At 40.1% G+C, this 21,132-nt stretch overlaps 1 protein-coding gene across 1 annotated transcript in view; it reads right to left on the bottom strand.

Moving 5' to 3' along the window:
* VAV3 (vav guanine nucleotide exchange factor 3) overlaps positions 1-21,132 on the bottom strand; it is a 414,102-nt gene that overhangs the window by 305,033 nt on the left and 87,937 nt on the right. The window contains exon 2 of the mRNA XM_065907662.1: positions 17,961-18,077. Coding sequence (XP_065763734.1) covers positions 17,961-18,077 — 117 coding nt within the window. The remainder of the gene's footprint in view (positions 1-17,960; positions 18,078-21,132) is intronic.

The raw sequence follows: 21,132 nt of genomic DNA, 5'->3' as shown, positions 1-21,132 counted from the left end.
AATGTATAGAAGAAAGGAATAATCTATAGAAGGGAGTAAAACTGTAGGCCGAGAACAGAACAGGAAAAAGGAGATTATATATATATGTTTGATTGCTTACTTCTCTACCCAAATACCTATTTACTTATGAAAATCTTAGGGGCAGTCTACTGACCAAAATCCAAGTTACAACAAATGAGGAAAAGCATTAGTGATTTTTTTTAAACAAATGCTTACTAATATCATCTCCCTTTTATCATATTTCATAGTAGTTTCACTACAATGCTCCAAAATTTTCAAGTTCCCTAAGAAATTGTATTTTATCATCTGGAAGTAATAAACATTTTTCAGAAATTTACCCAATCCAATTGGATTTACCCAATTCAATGACAATGCTATCAATCATCAAAATTTGACCTAGACTGACCACTACAAATGGTACACTATATCCTCTCATGTCATAATACAACCACTCTAAAGTGACCATCGTCTAAGATGAAATATGAGAAGGCAACTACTTTAAAAAGACAACCTCAAGAGTAGAAATTATCTATAAGGTACCTGCCCACTCAGAAGCAGCAAGCATCATTCTATACCATTTACAGAGAAACAGGATGAAAGTAGCAAGATAAGGCCTGCCTAGGGTCACCAAGCATATTTAGAGAAAAAGATTGTGTGACCCATGCACACAGTACCAGGGAGAACACTGCAGAAGATTCAAACACCATTCATTCTTTCGAACATGATGATGTTTGACTGCTCTATGCACTGGCGTGTCCCAACCCTGTGTGCCTGTGTATGATCAGTCATGTCTGACTCTTTGCAGCCCCACGGATTGTAGCCCACCAGACTCCTCTGTCCATGGAATTTTCCAGGCAAGAATTCTGAAGTGGGTTGCCATTTCCTACTCCAGGAGATCTTCTCCTCAAACACTGCATTGATTCAGAGGATTTTCCCATCCAAAGGGCACTATAACTGAGGCAAACCAGAGAAAGGCCTACGTTCCATTAATATTTCTCCAGTGCAGTCCTCCAAAGACACGGGTGCTTTAGATGGAAAACAAGTGACTCAGAAACTAAACCATCCAGAGGAAGCTTGCGTGGCTGGGCTGCACACAGCTGCAGTGACTGCCAAGCCCTGTTTCCTGCCGTCTTCTGGTGTTCATCACGCTCCCGAGGCGCACTTCCTCTGCTAATCCTGTGCAGATGAGAGCGTTCATCTCGCCATCCTCCCCGCCGCTGCCCACCCCCCCCACTCCACTCACTGAGCAAGGAAAGCTCATTTCTACAGATGTGCACAAGTCATTGAAAAAACTTGGAGAGATCAAGATGGAAAGTGACATTCTCCTTTCCTAGAGGATCCGGTTTATAGGAGCCATGTGGACTCAATAGGTAAGGACTAAAGGCCAAGAGTTTTGCATCACTGCTGTTTGTATAGACCAGTAAATTGGCTATTTTAACATCAAGCACTGGGGTTAACCAATTCTCCTTGTGGATTTCTCAACTGTAATACTCAAAAGCAAACTTAGACTCAAAAAACTCCATATATAACTTGCAAAAACTGTTCCTGACCTCTAAACCAACATGACAGGGTTAAGGATCTCTGAACACAAATAAGACAGGATATGGCCCAATAGCTAAGCTAGGAATAGGAATGTGAAAAAGTGAATATGAATCAGCATGCATATGCCATAGCCTTGGAAATACACTTTTCCATGGACATTTATTACAAAAAAAAAAAAAAAATTTAATATTTAAAAGAAATCATGACCTAGCTATTGTAAAAAGTTCTGCAACAGACACTAGGGTACACACATCTCTTGTAATCATGATTTTCTCAAGGTATATGCCCAGTAATGGGATTCTTGGGTCATATGGTAGCTCTATCCCTAATTTTTTAAGGAACCTCCATACGGTCTTCCATAGTGGCTATATCAACGTACAATTCCACCAACAATGCAAGAGGGTTTCCTTTTCTCCATATCCTCTCCAGCATTTACTATTTGTAGATTTTTAAATCTACAAACGACCATTCTGACCAGTGTGAGGTGATATCTTATCATAGTTCTGACTTGCATTTCTTTAGTGAGCAATGTTCCAATTTTAGTATATGTGCTGCAGAAGCGAGCACTTTAGTGAGCAATGTTGAGTATCTTTTCACATGTTTGTTGGTCACTTGCATGTATTCTTTGGAGAAATGTCTGTTTCAATCTTCTGTCCATTTTTTAATTGGATTGCTTGTTTTTCTGCTATTGAGCTGCATGAGCTGCTTGTATATTCTGGAGATTAATTGTCAGTTGTTTCATTTGCAATTATTTTCTCCCATTCTGAGGGCTGTTTTTTAATCCTATTAAAAAAAATTGGTGCAAAAGCTCTTAAGTCCTATTTGTTTACTTTTGTTTTTATTTCCATTACTCTAGGAGGTGTGAGTCAAAGAGGATCTTGCTGTGATGTATGTCAAAAAGTGTACTGCCTATGTTTTCCTCTAAGAGTTTTACAGTTTCTGACCTTAGATTTAAATCTTTCATCCATTTTGAGTTTATTTTTGTGTATGGTGTTAGAAAGTGTTCTAGTTTCATTCTTTTATATGGAAGCAACCTAGGTGTCCATTAACAGATGAATGGATACAGAAATTGTGGTACATATATATAATGGAATATTATTCAGCTACAAAAAAAGAATGCATTTGAGTCAGTCCTAATGAGGTAGATGAACCTTGAGTCTATTGTACACAATAAAGTCAGAAAGAGAAAGACAAATATCATACATTAATGTATATACATGGAATCTAGAAAGATAGTGCTAATGAACCTATTTGTAGGGCAGCAACTGAGATGCAGATAAAGAGAACAGACACGTGAACAGAGTAGAAGGAGAGGGTGGGATGAATTGAAAGAGTAGTATGGAAACATATACATTACCATATATAAAAGAGATAGCCATATAACACAGGGAGCTCAACCCAGGGCTCTGTGACAACCTAGAAGAGTGGGATGGGGTGGGAGATGGGAGAGAGGTTCAAGAGGGAGGGGACATAAGTACACCTGTGGCCGATTCATGTTGATGTATGGCAGAAACCAACACAAAATTGTAAAGCAATTATTCTCCAATAAAATTTTTTTAAAAAACAGAAAGAAATCATGATACCCGAAAAGGTTTTTAAATGTTCTACTAGAGACTAAACCTCCACTAGATAATCAGCAAGTACAAACAAAATCAAAAGTGGAATATAGGGAAAATTAAAAATGGTCAACTACAGTAAAAACCTTTGAAAAATAAGACACCCAAAATACCTGCTGGCTTACAAAATATACCCACAGAAAGTTAGTCAGAAATGACATTAGATTTCTAATATTTCATAATAAATATAAATTGAGTATGATTTTTTAAATTTGTGAATCACGATGTTGTACACCTGAAACTTACACAGTATCACAAATCAACTATACCTGAAAAGAACAAAAATTTAAAAATAAAGAAATTCCATTAGAATTCTCTTGTATTAAACCCACATTACATAGTAAGTTGCACCTGCTCCTGCTCCATTATTTCCCTCTTGCAAAGAATTCTACTTCCTCTCCAGTCATCCAGGAGCAGCTCTCAGGAGTCTCTCTTCTCTATCCTTACCCTTACTGAAATTAAAGTAGACCTTAACAAAAAACAAAAACCTAAGCCTAGGTGTTTGCAGAGAGGATTACACAACTAAGAATCATCAAAGCAAAACATTACTTTATGAAATACTATGTGTACATATTAATTTACCAATAAATGGCATTTTAGAATTAGAAGGGATTTGAGATTTGAGGAAAGGTTAAGTTAAAGGAACCACTGGAAAGGGACTAGAATCCAGTTAAAATGTGCTTTATAAGTTATAAAACTCAGTGTGAACAACTGGTATCCTTCTCCCAGAGGGTCTCCAGTGTTTCAAAGAGGTTCTTCTTTCTATCCTGTCTAATGTAGCTTTGTAACAAAGCAAGACCCTACGTGGCTTTCCTGGGACAGATCCCTACCCCCATCCTCTGCTTTAGCTCCTGTCTGAAGTACCCAGATAACAGTATCTGATGCACATTTCCTGAGTTGTTTTACAGATGCAAAAATCTCCACCAAATGGAAGACAGTAACTGCTCCAGGAACTTGAGCATGTAGCCCCCAGGCCTACTGAAGTCTAATGAGTAATGATGTCCAACCCTGTGACATCACCCTATTACCTCACCATCAACCAATCAGAGAACTGTGCACAGCCCTGGGACTCCCCTCCCTCACTATGCACTTAAAAAACACTTTGCTGAAACCTATTGAGGAATTCAGAGTGTTCTGACCACTAGCTGCCTGGACTCCTTGCTTGACAACCTGCAATAAACGCTGCACTTTCCTCCACCACAACTCCCTGTCAGTAGACTGGCCCGAGGACAGGTGAGCAGACCCAAGTTGGGTTCTCCTTTGGTTCATAACAGCTTCCTCCAGTGGTCCGTCATTTCACTCTGTTTATCTCCTAATGGCACTTATCACTGGGTATAGTTATCTTGTTTATTCATGCTTTACTTGTTTCATTTTCTGAATTCAAATAGCATCTTCAGGGAAGGGAACCACCTGTCCATACTGGTTAAGCAGCACTGGTCATGAAACCACAAACTTGTCTCAAGACGTAATGAAGCTCAGGTTCTTTATGTCTCAGCACAGAAGGAATTATGTGAGAGGAAAAGTGATAGAGAGAAGTAGATTTATTAATATCCTTTGTAAAGAGTTTGCAAGAAAATGAGGCATGAGAGAATGATCCCAGAACATAAGACCTTGGGATGGATACCAAGTGAGGGTCCTTGGCTTCACCTAGGAAATAAGTCAAGAGTAAGCCACAGTGAAGTGAAAGCAGAAACACACATTCTGTAGACAGAATGGGATCTGTCTCAGGAGGCAAGAGCGCCCTGAGGTGTAGATGTGCTTAGTTTTTATGGGCTGGGTAATTTCAAAGCCAGAGTAGGAAAATTATTTCAGCTACTTGGGGAAAAGGTAGGGATTTCTAGGAGCTAAGTTACCATCAATTTTTGGCCTTTTATGGTCTGTCATAAGTGTCCTGGTACCTGTGGTGTGTACGACACAACTAATATATTACAGTGAGCAAATAATGAGGCTCAAGGTCCACTGGAAGTCGAATCTTTACCACCTTGGGCCTGGTAGGTTCTAATAAGTTTTTGTTGTGTCCTCAATGGCTGTGTCAGTCTTTCAGGGGCTGTGCCCTGCCCCCTTCCCTCCTGTCTTAGACACATTTGGGCAGAGAAGTATGCAGTTATTTGCAGAATGAAGGAATGATGGGTGAATTGTTCAGAAGTTTTTTGAGCCTCTGCCTGACACTGTGCCAAATGCCTACCACAGACTCTGACTCACACTCCTCACTACAATCCTGTGAGGTAGGGATCACCATCTGGGCCATTGTATAGATCAAAACATGGAGCCTCTGAAAAGCTGAGCAACCTTTTCACAGTGCGAGCTGTGGGTGAGGAGGGTAAAATCCAGCTTTACTTGATTTCAAAGTCTCAGGAGCTGAAGAGGAGAATATATTTCATGTGCCAAGGCCACATTTCTTTAGGACAGAAAAGGAGGATGAAGGTCCAGCTGGAATGGAGGGAATGGGTAGCAGCAAATCAGCAGAGTCAGCCCAGGAGCACTCAGTACATCCAAGAATCAACAAAAGTCCAAGGTCTGGATAAAGCAGAGTGTGTGTGGTTTTCAGCTGTCACTGGAGATGAGGGGGTGAGGGAAATGAGGAGAAAGGGGCATCCAGGCAAAAAAAATAGTGTTAATAAGTATTAATTTGGAAAATGACAGCAACTTAGATAATTTGGTGGGACTGAAACAAGGAGGTTAATGGGACTAGGAAAGCAAGAAATAAGGTTAGAAAAGCAGATAAGGTACCTGACCATAAATGTCCTTGTGTGGCTCCTAAAGGGGTTTGCATTTTACCCTGTTACAAGCAACAGAGACCCACTCTCCAGTTTTAAACACCTGAGCAACATGATCAGCTTTGCATGTTTGTAAGATTACACTGAAAATGAGTTGTAGTGATTCAAACCTAAAGGCAGGTCTCGGAGACTATTTCAATAATCCCTGTAATGAGGGCCTTAGCTGTTTATTTCCTGGCAGAGTGAACAAAGGAATAGCTTTATCCAAATAGAAATGGGTTAGAAGAGGGAAGAAAAGTAGTCCAGTTTAAACACAGTGAATTTGATATGATCGTAAGATACCTCAAGTGCTACCTACATACACATTTGAGAAATCCTAAGTTAAAGTTTTAACTGTTTTCCTCACTTTAGGACTTTTCAGTGCCTCCACGATGCTATACCCCACATGGAGAGGGAGGATGTAAGATGCAGTGTTTACCGCACTCAATCAAACAAGAATATTTACCCCAGCCTATTAACAGTTCTCAGGACAACAGGGTTGGTTGGAAAATGCTGTTCTAGAAGTTTCCAACTATATTAAGGTTAAAAGACAATGAAGAGTTTTTTGAACTGGCTCAAATGCAATTAGAAAGCAGACCAAAAAAAAAAAAAAAATGAAGTCTGAATAATCACTAAGGTGTAAAGAATAAGCCTTGCATGGCTCAGGTTCTTTACAGATCATAAGAATGGGGAAACCTGCCTAGTATTAAGGACCCCTGTGAAATATACTATCAAAGTGAAATAGATAGGTTGAAGTTGCTTAAAAAGTCAGCTCTATCCAAAAACAAAGGAGAAAAATACTGCAAATGATGCAGCAATTGTGTTAATAGCCAATCAGACATACATATTAGGCAAGGCTAAAAGCTGTTTCCTCATCTCTGCTTAAGTAGACCCAAATGAGGCTCTTGAACAAGCTTTCTTTGTTCAGGAAGGAATCACTGGAGAACTCTGCCTTCATCATGTAATACAGGCAAGCCACCTACTGAAGGGGGTAAAAGGAGGTCTCCGTGGGTGGATAGAGGTTGACTCTTCACAGTATCCCTGCTAGGCCGAGTTCGCTGGAGGCTGGCTGATTTTCAGGAAAAAGTCCAGGGCCACCTTGGAGGATAGAGACCAGAGATCCTGAATGCTGTTCTGAGGACGAAAGCTGGTACCCCCGCTAGGCTGAATAAGGAAGCCGTGACCCAAAGACTACTAGCAGGAAAGGATATCAGGAGCTCTTGGACAAAACTCACTGCACAGATAGGGAAATCTGGCCTGGCCAGGCTCAATGCAGAGATAAGAATGCTGGGGGGCAGCTGGAAGCAGGTTTGGGAGAGGGGAGCTGAGCAGGGCATACCAGCATCAGAGCTGAGAAAAGCACCACACAGTGCCTGTCTTCACTAGTGCCAGGCCGGCGGGCCATCGACTGGAGGTCGAGTTTCTCACGGTGATTCAAAGCAATACTGAACAGGGCCCAACGGCCCACAAAAGCCCCAGAGACTCCTGAATAATTTAAGATGGGAAATACTTCAAGAGAGAAATGTCAAACTTTTAATACAAGTAGGAGTTTAAAAAATTAATTTAAAAAGAGAGATTGTAATTAAATACCAAAATGAATCATGCTGGGTACATAGGGATATGAGAAAAAATGTTTCTAGTTGTTGATCAACATGGATGCACTAGCCAGCCAATAAGGATCTTTCAAACCATACCAAGGTGAGGTCCCCGAGGCCACCCACACTCAAGAAAAGTTCAGGAGACTTTGGAAGGGTTTTCTTGTTGGGAAAGTCAAAAGATATACAGGTGGTAGACAACCATTACAGACAATCAAGTATCAGGTTTAATTGTGTTGGGATGCAATGAAACCAGATTGTGAAGGGTGAGCTTCCCAACACACACACACACACACAGGACTGAAGAAGGAAAGCAGGATGTGGAGGTTACAGTCATCCAGGCACAGTGCTGAAAGCTGGCCTGGGGTGTCAGTACAGACTGAGCAAGAAGAGGTCCTTGTATCTTTCTTTCTTTACACACCCTGAAGTATACAAGTCAGGACGGGAAGGCTGAAAAAGTAAAAACACACAAACATACAGGACATAGCCTGAGAAAATATTCTCATGAGTATAAAGATATGATAAGGCATTACAGATGGGACAGAAATTTGAGCTCATGATACAAAGACAGTGTGATGGCAGCAGGACTTTGCTAATAACCTATGGGGATGGGAGTGTATAATATAGCCTCTTGAAGCAGACAGTAGAGATTGTTGCCAATTTCTATGAGACCAATAATTTTAAAGCCTTTTCCCATCAACTTAGCTATGTATTCCTTGGTTTTCTCAGAAAGCTCAAATTTATTTTTAAATGGCAATGTATTTAAAGTGCTGAAGAACCAAATCACTTCATAACCTAAACCTGACATAGCTGCTAATTTGATTTATATCATAGAGAAGAAGGGGAAAAAAATGTGATGAGTGTTACGGTATCAACTACCTTCAGTGAAAGTGTCATTACAGATCTCTCAACTAACTCTATGCATAAACACACACCACACATATAAGAAACATATTCAAAGAACAAAACTCCAGGAAAACGTAAGGTATAAATAACCATATGTATGTATACACACTCACATATGTATATTATAATTCGAGCCAGAAAGATTCAAGCTAGAGTTTCAATAAAATGCCACTAGACTCATCTTTTTGACTTTACACATATCCACAACCAGGACTGTGAATGATCTATGATCTATCCAAACTACCAGTTTCAGAATTGACTGACATTCATTCAAATGATCATTTTGAAAAACATGCCAGACTTTTTACACCAATTAACCCTACTCTCACAATAATTCTGTTTGATAGAAATGACCCCATTTATGGATGAGGAAACTGAGGATTAGAAGAATGAAGTGATACCTAAGTAGTCACACAGAATCCTACAGGGTTTGACTTCCTAGACTAGCTTGTTTTTTCTTTTTTCAAATTAATAATTATCTCTAAGACCTATTCACTTCCAGGTGAAGGATTTTACCACCTCTTTAAGTCTTTATTACCCTGATGTTTTAAGGTTATCTTCAAATCATTCTGTAGGGTCCAATATATATATATATATATATATATATATATATATATATATATATATATATATATATACTTAGCTGGGGGGCCTCAGGAGGATGAGAGTTCTCGTCTGCAGGGGCATCATGACTATTTCCTTGACCTTGTAAAGTACAGACAAACATGGGAAGGATGTCTGAAGACTCAGCGCCTCTTCCAAACCTGAGGAGTATCTATAATACTCCTTGGGTCACTGGTAAGGAAAAGAAAGCATTAACCACAACGTTGGGACAGTCCTTCTGTTTAATTATTTACATGCTAAAAAATAGAGATGTTCTAAGACTGTCTGCACATCTCCCTTCTGTATATGAGGGAAGATGCAGACACTACAGAATGGTTTCCAAATTGTGTGGAATGCTGGTAGCAGAAGAAAGGGTAAACGATCAACACAATGGAAATCACATGTCAAACAAAACCAGCTGATATTGTTGTTGCCCAGTCACTCAGTCCTTTCCGACTCTTTGCGACCCCATGGCATGCAGCACGCCAGGTTTCCTGTCCTTCACTACGTCTCGGAGATTGCTCAGACTTAGGTCTATTGAGTTGGTGATGCCATTCAACCACGTTATCCTCTGTTACCCTCTTCTTTTCCTGCCCTCAATCCTTCCCAGCATCAGGATTTTTTCCAATGAGCTTGCTCTTCACATCAGGTGGCCAAAGCATTGGAGCTTCAGCATCAGTAAATGAACATTCATGTTTGATTTCCATTAGGATTGACTGGTTTGATCTCCTTGCAGTCCAAGGGCATCTCAAGCATCTTCTCCAGCACCACAGTTTGAAAGCATCAATTCTTCGGCACTCAGCCTTCTTTATGGTCCAATTCTCACTTCTGTACATGACTTTTGGTAAAACCATAGCTTTGACTATATGGATCTTTGTCAGCCATAGGTACACCCATGTGAATGTTGCGTTTTAGCCCAGCTTTTCCACTCTTCTCTTTCACTTTCCTCGAGGCTCTTTAATTCCTCTTTGTTTTCTGCCATAAGGTGGTGTCATATGCATATCTGAGGTTATTGATATTTCTCCGAGAAATCTTGATTCCAGCTTGTGCTTTATCCAGGCTGGCATTTCATATTATGCACTCTGCATATAAAGTTAAATAAGCAGGGTGACAATATACAGCCTTGACGCACTCCTTTCCCAATTTGGAACCAGTCCGTTGTTTCATGTCCGGTTCTGTTACTGCTTGACCTGCATACACGATTTTCAAGAGGCAAGGAAGGTGGTCTGGTATTCCCATCTCTTTAAGAATTTTACACAGTTTGTTGTGACCCACACAGTCAATGGCTTTGGCATAGTCAAAGAAACAGAAACAGATGTTTTTCTAGAATTCTCTTGCTTTTTCTATGATCCAACGGATGTTGGCAATTTGATCTCTGATTCTTCTGCCTTTCCTAAATCTAACTTGAGCATCTGGAAGCTCTCAGTTCATGTACTGTTGAGCCTAGCTTGAAGGACTTTGAGCATTACCTTGCTAGCATGTGAGATGAATACAATTGTGTAGTTAGAGTATATTTCTCTCACTCACTGCTGGTTGAAAGAACTAAAGAAAGCGGGCCTGAGAAATTAAAAAAAAAAAAGAAAAAAAGGAAGACTATTTTGGCTCATGTCAAAGAAAAATCCAGATACACGTATTTGTCTTTGGGTACAGCATGGTGCAATCTCACATGATGCCACTAGTATCCTCCTTAGCTCTGCTCTTTCTGAACTGGGTTTGTTTTGAAAGTTCATGTGGTTCACAGATGGCTGCGCCTCCTCCAAGCCTCGTATCCACACTTTTCCATGACAGGCAGAGAGCAAAACAAAGCTGGTCCTGCCAATGTCTCAACACAACACATGATACAGGTCTAAACTGAGTGACTTGCCCCATCCCTGAACTCATCACTATGGCCAAAAGGATGGGATATTCTAACTGATTAAACCACTCTAGCTACATGATCAGAAAAGGAGAAAGGGTGGTTTCTCAAATGAGATCCAATGCCACAGAAGGAGGGAGAAAGACAGCCAACAGGATGAAACAGATTAACACTATACCACAGTAGAAAGAACAGAGTTTATTTACTAATATTGCTCCTCCAACATCATTAATACTTGCATTCACAATTCCAACCTAGAGTGCAGATACAGGGTGAGAGGTGGGAGGGAGGTGTTAGAGGGAGGGCACATATGTATACCTACGGCTGATTCATGTTAACGTATGGCGGAAACCAACACAATATTGTAAGCAATTGTCCTTCAAATTAAAACAACTATGTTTTTTTAAAAAAACAGGAAAAAAAATCCGTCCCTGTGTTTACTACTGAAGCTGAAACCTATTAACACTAGTAATGATAGTTGTAATAATAGTAACAGTAAGAGTAAGAACAGCTAATATTTACTGAGTACTGCATACTTTGGACCTAGATACTGTTTTTAAGCATTTTACATATATCATTTCACTTCTCACCTAAACTCAATTTATAGATCAGGAAGTTCAGCTCAGTTCATTCACTCAGTTGTGTCCGACTCTTTGTGACCCCATGGACTGCAGCATGCCAGGCTTCCCTGTCCATCACCAACTCCTGGAGCTTACTCAAACTCATGTCCATTGAGTCAGTGATGCCATCCAACAATCTCATCCTCTGTTGTCCCCTTCTCCCACCTTCAATCTTTCCCAGCATCAGTCTTTTCCAGTGAGCCAGTTCTTTGCATCAGGTGGCCAAGTTTTGGAGCTTCAGCTGCCAATGAATATTCAGGACTGATTTCCTTTAGGATGGACTGGTTGGATATCCTTGAAGACCAAGGGCCTCTCAAGAGTCCTCTGCAATACCACAGTTCAAAAGCATCAGTTCTTTGGCACTCAGCTTTCTTTATAGTCCAACTCTTACATTCATACATGACTACCAGAAAAACTATAGCTTTGACTAGATGGACCTTTGTTGGCAAAGTAATGTCTCTGCTTTTTAAAAGCTGCCTAGGTTGGCCATAGCTTTTCTTCCAAGAAGCAGGCATCTTTTAATTTCATGGCTGCAATCACCATCTGCAGTGATTTGGAAGCCCAAAAAAATAAAGTCTCTCACTGTTTCCATTGTTTCCCCATCATTTGCCATGAAGTGATAGGACGGGATGCCATGATCTTAGTTTTCTGAATGTTGAGTTTTAAGCCAACTTTTTCACTCTCCTCTTTCACGTTCATCAAGAGGCTCTTTAGTTCTTCTTTGCTTTCTGCCATAAGGGTGGTGTCATCTGCATATCTGAGGTTATTGGTATTTCTCCTGGCAATCTTGATTCCAGCTTGTGCTTCATCCAGCCCGGCATTTCACATGATGTACTCTGCATATAAGTTAATACGCACAGTGACAATATATGCAGCCTTGACATACTCCTTTCTGGATTTGGAACTGGTCTGTTGTTCCATGTCCAGTTCTAACTGTTGCTTCTTGATCTGCATACAGATTTCTCAAGAGGCAGGTAAGGACTGGGGAAACAGACTTTTGGAGGGTATAAACAAAACCTCATGCACACCAGGACTCAGGAGAAAGGATCAGTGACCCCACAAGAGACTGACCCAGACTTGCCTGTGACTGTCCAGGAGTCTCTGGCAGAGGCATGGGCCAGCGTTGGCCTGGTGCAGGGTCAGGGGCAATTGAGTGCAGCAGTGCATGCACGGGACCTTTTGGAGGAGGTCACCATTATCTTCATAGATAAGGAAACTGAAGCTCAAATAGCTTAAGTAGTCTTGCACAAGATCATATATTATACAGAATGTAACCAGAATGCAAACTGCAATCCAATTCAGAAATGACATTCTCCTACAAAACTATGACACTACCTTTTCTCAATAACTTTTAAACCTGAATCCCCAACTCACCCTTAAGCTAATGCTCTAAATTCCTATAGAAGGTGCCTGTCCTAAACTTGAACATATAGAAACTACCCTATCACTATTAAAATCAACTGGAACTATGTTCAGCCAGGTGTGATTCTGTGATTCAAGAAAACATATCACCTTACACTTGCCAGGTGCTTTATAACACTTGAAACAAAAGACGTGACATCTGTGGGTAGAGGGAAGCAGGCCCTTATATCTACCCAGAGCCGTCAAGGGAAGGAACTGACTTCATCACTCATGTGGACAGCAGTAGTCGCCTGATTTCTGTTACTCACTAGAAATGGTCTCATTAAAGAAAAATCCCATGTGTTTCCGCACTGTAAATGTGCCAACAGACAGCTCAGTAGGAGATATTTCCAAACAACAAAAGTGTTCATCAGACAATGACAATCTGAACAGAGGAACTGAAAATCTGTTATATGCAGCATGAAAGTGAGCCAATTTATAGATCCTGTTGCAACATAAAAAGTAATATAATTAATAATTTCTAACATTCCTGGGGAGAAAGGATTTTTTAAATTACATTTCTGAAGCAAAGTTGTCAACTAACAAAATTTACTTTTTTTTTCTTGTTGTTACTAGAAAGTCAGAGAAGGAGCTAATCTTTCTGAAAAGACTTTGCACAAAAACACAAAAACATAGGCAGAAAGAGGTGGTGAAAAGTGAAAGTGTGAGTCGCTCAGTCGTATCCGACTTTTAGTGATCCCATAGAGTGCAGTCCACCAGGCTCCTCTGTCCCTGGAATTCTCTAGGCAAGAATACTGAAGAGGGTTGCCATTTCCTTCTCCAGGGGATATTCCTGACTCAGGGACTGAACCCAGGTCTCCCTCACTGCAGGCAGATTCTTTAGTCTCTGAACCACCAGGGCACATAAGCTCCACCAACCTAAGAGCAGAGGGGAGACTCAGCAGGCTCAGGCCAGGACTCTACTCTGGCAGGAACCTTGTTCAGCACAGCTGACCCTTGAACAACAGTGGACTCCCCACAGTTGAAAATTTGAGTATAATTTACAGTCAGCCCTCCGTATACACGTTTCCTCCATATCCACAATTCTGCACCTGTGAATTCAACCAACACAGATCTGTAGTACTTACTGAAAAAAATCTGCTGTGAGTGGACCCAAGAGGTTCAAACCCCTGTTATTCAAGAGCCAACTATATTTAATAGCCCTCAAAGTCAGAATGAACTTTAAGACCTCTCTCTGCTGACTCATGAATGAGTTCAAGTTACTCAACTCATTCTACAACCCTGTTTGATTTTATAACCAATGTACTAAAAGTGTTGAGAACTTATTCTAATTTTTGTTGACATGTAAGTTTGAACTAACACTGTATTTTCAGTGAGTTAAGAGCTCAATACTAGAAATTAAAGGTGACGCTGAAAGGCTAAATTATCACAAGCCCTTCTAGAGTACCCAAACTGTATGCCCTTCACTATCTCATAAGCGAAAAGGAAAATTACTTATTCATGTGAACACACACAGTATCCTAAATCTAATTCATGCAGTATCTTAAATCTTTCCTCTCTTTCTAAAGATAAAGCATAATTAATTCCAAGTGACAAATTGCTTGTGCTTTTTTATTGAATACATTCCTTTGGTTTTTCTCCTGTGAGCTCATCTTTTTCCTCAGGCAAGCATCAGCACAGCACTGAGGCCCAAGATATAGGCACAAACAAGAAAAGCAGAAGGCTGGGACGTCAGAATTCTGAGCTCCAGATCTTGCTTGATCTCCAAGTAAAGCGACCTTGAAGTCACCATTTAACCTCCCCACCCCCCCGGTTTCCTCATCGGAAAAGCTGGAACACTTGCTTCCTTCCTTCACCAAGACTAATATGAGAATCAAATAAGCTCAGTGATCTAAAACAATCTCCAAGCTTCAAAATGCTATTTAAAAAATATATATATATGTACTGTTATTGCAACTAATACATTTCTAGGTGAAAAGGTACCAAACATACATGGATCCTAGATTCACTATTTGTATAAACGAAGGTAGATGGGGAGCACACAGAAAGAGATTTTTTAAGTTAATGAAAAATTTTAATTACACTTCAAGGAACAGAGAGACACAAACTAACCTGTCTACATCCTGTTAAAATTGATAACCACAATACCAGAAATTACTTTGTCTCTAAATTAATGCTCTATTAATGTTTCTTAATTTAAAGATGGTAAACTGCATCAACTGTCCAAGTTTCACCACTTACAATCTAGGATCTGCAAATGGGTACAGTAATAGGACCTTCATATTTATTGTGTGCTTAGTCACTCAGTCGTGCCTGACTCTTTGGGAACCTTTGGACTGTAGCCCACTAGGCTCCTCTGTCCATGTGATTTTTCAGGCAAGAATATTGGAGTGGGTTGCCATTTCTTCCTCAAGGGATCTTCCCGACCCAGGGATCGAACCTATGTCTCCTATGTCTTCTGCATTGCTGGCAGATTATTTACCCACTGAGCCATTGGGAAAGCCCTGTATTTTCACAGTGGGATTGCTATGAGAATTGAGTTTATACTTGCAAAGCACTTAGGACAGTGCCGGTCAAGGCAAACCTACTCCTGTGCAGCAGTGGAGAACCATTCATATCTGGGGTCAAACCACTGCTCCAATCTCTACTAGATGAAATGTGGATTTCAGACACAGGTTTGCTCATTTGTACAAGGAGGAAAATAGTACAGGTACTTACACCTCATATGAAGATTAAAAAATATATTTGAAGACTGGAAAGATACCTGCTACATCCAAAGCGTTCAGTAAATGGTGGCAGGGGTGGTTTTGCTTAGAATAATAATGTTTAATAGTAGTAATACTGGTAAATTATTGAACAACCCCTTAAATTCTTTAATTTTCAGTAATTTATTTAGCTTAAATACAGTTCTGAAACAAGAGTTGCACGAATCTTGGCCGTAGCAAAATTGTATGTGATTTTAAAATGTTAACATAGGAATAAGTTCTCATCTGCAACCTCAAGTTTAATTCTGCTTCAGACTTACCACTGCCAAAATACTTTAAAAAGTCAGAACTACAATAATGCTTGTACACTACAATACATATGGTTAATTCCTTTACATTTAACTTTCTATAACCTTAGCTCTCCTACAAAGCTTGCATTATCTAATTAATCTAGTGTGAAACATTATTCCACTAAAACAAAGCCATGCATTTCTAAACAATTTTTATGACTTCCCAGTCTTTGTCAACACCATTTTTGTTTGTGCAAATGCCAAAAAAAAAAGACGAACTTTCTGAAAATCTTTTAAAAGTCAAGACTTTTCTTTCATTTTTCATTTCCCCAATTCATTTTCATTTTTCATTTCCCCAAAAAAGAGGAAGAAAATAAAGGACAACGGAAGAAGATTTAAAAAAAAAAAAAATAAAGAGAAAACGTCAAAGAATAGCAAAAGATATCTTTCTAAACCGATAAGGCATTTTTGTGGGGCGAACAAACTATAGAACTACCCACTTCATCAGGGGTTCTATCTGATTTCTCTCCATCTTCATGGCTCTACTTCATGGCCAAAGACAAACATGCCACCACCTCTTTACAAAAGGAGCCTTTGCTTTCAGTTCCTTGTAATTGTCATCATACGTTATCCTCCAACACATTGCTGGACCTCAAGACAACTAAATCACAGCTGGCCAGAGAAAAGACGAATTCTAGAAACCATATCCTTATACTTATTTCCTTTTGCACAGACTACTAAGCGGGCAGGTGGTCTGATGATGGAGGAGACTGCTGACGTTCAGAAGATCACAAAGTGACCAAGAGCAAACCCAAGCCTTCTCTCTCCCTGGACAGGGGGGCTTTCCCATGCTTGTTGCATGTCAGCATTAAATTTCCTACATTTCTGTTTCAACTTTGTACTATTTATTCCCATTGCCAAGCAAACCAATCCACTGCTTGGTTTTTATTTTATAATCAAATATTACAACATAAAAATCAAATAAAGTATCACTCTCAAACAGCCTTTTGATGAGATACTAGCATGTCAATCATCAGAGTAAGAGCAAATTTCTCAGTATTGTTTAGGTTTTTCCCTGCTTCTGTATTTTCATAATGCAATTACATCAACAGGGGTTACCTAACTGCCTGTATGCTTAATCACTTCAAAATAAATGAATATAACTTTTGATAGGATGATTCCTATCCATTTTCTTTCCATTCTTTTGAAAGGTTGCCAACTATTATACACAAATGCTTGGTGTACATCCAATATGAGCAAATATTAAAACCAATTTACACCTAGTAGAGAATGGACTTGTGGACACAGTGGGAGAAGGTAAGTGTGGGAAGAACCGAGCAAAGTAGCACTGACATTGTGCACTATCACGTATAAAATAGTTATTGGGAGGTTGCTGTGTACCCCAGGGAGCCCAGCCTGATACTCTGATGACCTAGAAGGGTTGGGTGGGGGAGGGGAGAGAGGCTCAAGAACAAGGGAATATATGGATGAATACGACTGACTTGCACGCTGTACAGCAGAAATTAACACAACATTGTAAAGCAACTTTCCACCAATTAGAAAAGAAAAAGCAAAAAGAACCAATTTATGCATGACACATATCACTGAAATCTAAAAATCTGACATGTATCTGCTGAAATCAAGGCAACAACAGTTATTCAACAGCCTCAAACATTTCAGCAATTTCATGTCCTCTGCAAGTCACTGACCCAAGTGTCAAAACAGAAAACAGAACATTCTCAGCTTTCAAGTATTAGGTGTCCTTCAGTTTTGGAGAAGTCTGAAAGGAAAGAATACCGGTCCTCAGTTAGGACAGCCCAACAAACTATCTAAAAGAAGGAAAAGAGTAGTCCTGCTTTCTGAGATAACCAACATGAAAAGTTATATCTGGATAAAAGATTCCCCTTATACTGCTTTAAATAAAAAATAATAATAACAATAATTATACTCTCATTTGTACATTTTTTTGCTAAGCCACCTATATGTAAAATTTAATTAACTACATAATGCACACAACACTTGAGTCACATGTCCTACTTCAAGATAAGCAAATGTATTTGATAAAGTGTTCTCAAGTTTAAAAATACATTAAAAAATAAAAAGTAATTACCTTTCCAAAGTCACGGACATCAAACAGGTCAAAGGCCTCGAACAGTTCACTCTTTCTCATTCCAAATGTCTCACAACAGGCCGTGAGGAATGTCCTTATGTTCTTCAAACAGAGAAACTAAGGAATGAGAAATAGCTGTTAGTATACAGTGACTCATTCTAAATACTACCTATCCTCTCTCACACCCAGAATGCTGAGAAAATGCCAAGGAAGAATCCATCTGCTCTTGAGGGTGTTTTCCATTACCCTGCCAGCAATATTTAATGATTACCCACTCTCTCCCAGGCACCGTGATACAGCTGTGAACAAGGAAGACAAAAGTCTGCCCTCATAATACTTACAGTCTAATAAAAGGAGACAAACAGGAACCAACTCAGCAACAAAAACAAAACAGTAACTCTTTTTATTTTTGTATGGTGGTAAGTGCAATAGAGAAAACTAAAGCCAGGAGAAGGGCTCAGGAGTCCTGGGGTGGGTGGAGGGAGCCTCAGTGAGATGGTTAGAGAAGGAGTCGGTGGGAAGAGTTAAGGATAAGCAGGGAAGCTGTGAAGGTGGGGATGGAGCAACCACGCAGAACTACAGGACAGAGTATTCAGCATTAAGTAGCATCCTATGTCAAGGTCCTGGGGTGGAAGCTTCTGAGGTTATGTCTGAGGGAGAGGCCAAGATGGACAGAGCAGAATGGATGACAAAGAGGAAGGTAGGAGATGAGCTGGAAAGGCAGTGAAGTCAGATGAGAAAGAACCCTGCTGGACAGGCTTTTGCTCTGACTGAGATGGAAAGTCACTGGATACCTTGGGACAGAACTGGGATATGATCTGATATTTTAAAGGTTTTTTTTTCTTTCTTTCTTTTAAAAAAATTTTATTGAAGTATAGTTGATTAACATTATTATATTAGTTTTCAGGTGTATAACAGAGATTCAATTTTATAGATTACACTCTATTTAAAGTTAAAATTTGTTGGCTATATTCTGTGTTCTGTACAATATATCCTTGTAGCTTATTTTTTTCTAATAATACTTAACTCTATATTAAAAATACTAATACTACTATTCAACAAATGATCGATATAAAACATTTAAATAAAATTAGTTCTGGTAGTTTTGGTACTAAGTCTTTGAAAACTAATATGCTTTGTACATTTATAGCATATCTCAATTCACTTGTTATTTTTTGTAGGGGGAAGGGTTGTGCTACATGGTTTGTGGGATCTTAGTTCCCCAAAAAGGGATTGAACCCACACTCTTGGCAGTGAAAGCATCCTAACCACTGGACCACCAGGGAATTCCCAGCATATCTCAGTTCAGACCAGCCCCATTTCAAGTGCTCCATAGCCATATGTGGTTAACTGCTGTCATAATGAACAGCATGGTGCTAAAGTTTCAGGTGCAGGTGTGTAAACAGGCCCCTCTCTCTTACTCAAAATATGCACAGACGTATTGAGCTTTTAAGGTCCTCTGTCACGTGCCCCACCATGCAGCCAGGCTGGTCTCCTCCTGGCTCCTTACTCCATGCTCATTCCTGCCTCTATGCTTGGACTTTACCTTTCCTCTATCCAATAACCCTCTCTCTTTTCCCTTTTCTGTTCTAACACCCAGCCCAGCTGCTGTTCCATCTCCTCCTGGACTACAGCAGTTCCTACTGCTCTTTTTTCAGAGCTTTTATATATATATATATATATACACACACAGATCAGAAGGGGTTGGAGCAAGGTTAGAGAGGGTAACACTGGATAGGAAGCTATTACAATAATCCAGGTGAGAGACAGCCATGGGAAGATGAAGTGTTCAATTTTGACTCTTAATTGGAGATGCCTATAAGCCAACCAGTCCATCCTAAAGGAGATCAGTCCTGGGTGTTCATTGGAAGGACTGATGCTGAAGCTGAAACTTCAATACTTTGGCCACCTCATGCGAAGAGCTGACTCATTGGATAAGACCCTGATGCTGGGAGGGATTGGGGGCAGGAGGAGAAGGGGACGACAGAGGCTGAGATGGCTAGATGGCATCACCGACTCGATGGACATGGGTTTGAGTAAGCTCCAGGAGTTGGTGACAGACAGGGAGGCCTGGCGTGCTGCAGTCCATGGGGTCACAAAGAGTCGGACATGACTGAACAACTGAACTGAACTGAATTAGTCATCCATGGGACATGGGACAGCAGACAACTGGATATACGATTCTGGAGTTCAGGGCACAGGTGTGTATTCCAGACATAAACCTGAGTCTTCGGGGTATACAAAACATTTTTAAACCATGATATTATCTGAGATGACTTTGAGAGAAAGGAGAGAAGAGGAGAGAATCTGGGGTCAGGTCATCTTAAACCAGGAAAAGAAAAGGAGCCTGCAAAGGGGCTGAGGAAGAGGGACCTGGTGATGAAGGAGAACAACCAAGTGAAGAGGCTTTCCCTGAAGCCAAGTAAGGAAGCTGTTTCTAGAAAGAAGGAGTGATAATCTGTGTCAGATGCTACTGCTATTCAAATAAGATTTGACCAGGTGTTTTCCTTGAAATCTGGCTGTATGATTGTAATAGGTGCACCCTGACAAAAGCAAGTTCCATGTGGAGGATAGGGGTGGAGAAATGCTCTATGGAGCAGCTTCAAGACACAACAGGAAGACAGAAAGTAAAGACAGACTATATCAATAGATTCTGAGGAGTTTTGCTGCAAAAGGAAATAGAGGATTGAGGAGGTCGTATGCAAGAAAGAGAGGTCAAGGAAGAGCTTTTTAACAATGGAAGCTGTTTACAACGTGTTTCTAGCAAGGGAGAGGCACAGTCACCCAAATGAAGTCCTTGAGTGGGCAAAGGAAAAAGGTCTGATGCTCAGGCACAGAAGCTGACCCTGGAGAACACACTCAGGTCATCCACACCAACAGGGACAAGAGGCAAGGCAGCCGCCATCGCCACTTAACCAACAGAATTTACTTTCAGCATCTAAGCTTCAGATCCAACTAAGCAAAGGACACACATACTCCAAAAGTGAATTTCAGAAATAGTTGGAATGGCACACATTAAAAATAAAGTTATTAATCTCCAATAGGTGAGAAATCTATTAGTCTATTATCGCAACTTTGTGTTTAAAAAAAAAAAACAACACTGTCAACATTTTATTTGTTGTTGTTTTCCATCTTGGTTTGTTTTTTAATTTGCAGAAAGCACATTTTACTT

This window comes from Muntiacus reevesi, chromosome 1 (assembly GCF_963930625.1).
Source record: "Muntiacus reevesi chromosome 1, mMunRee1.1, whole genome shotgun sequence".
Classification (NCBI taxonomy): domain Eukaryota; kingdom Metazoa; phylum Chordata; class Mammalia; order Artiodactyla; family Cervidae; genus Muntiacus; species Muntiacus reevesi.
The sequence above is the reverse complement of the archived record's forward strand: the minus strand, read 5'-3'. Positions and strand labels throughout refer to the sequence as shown.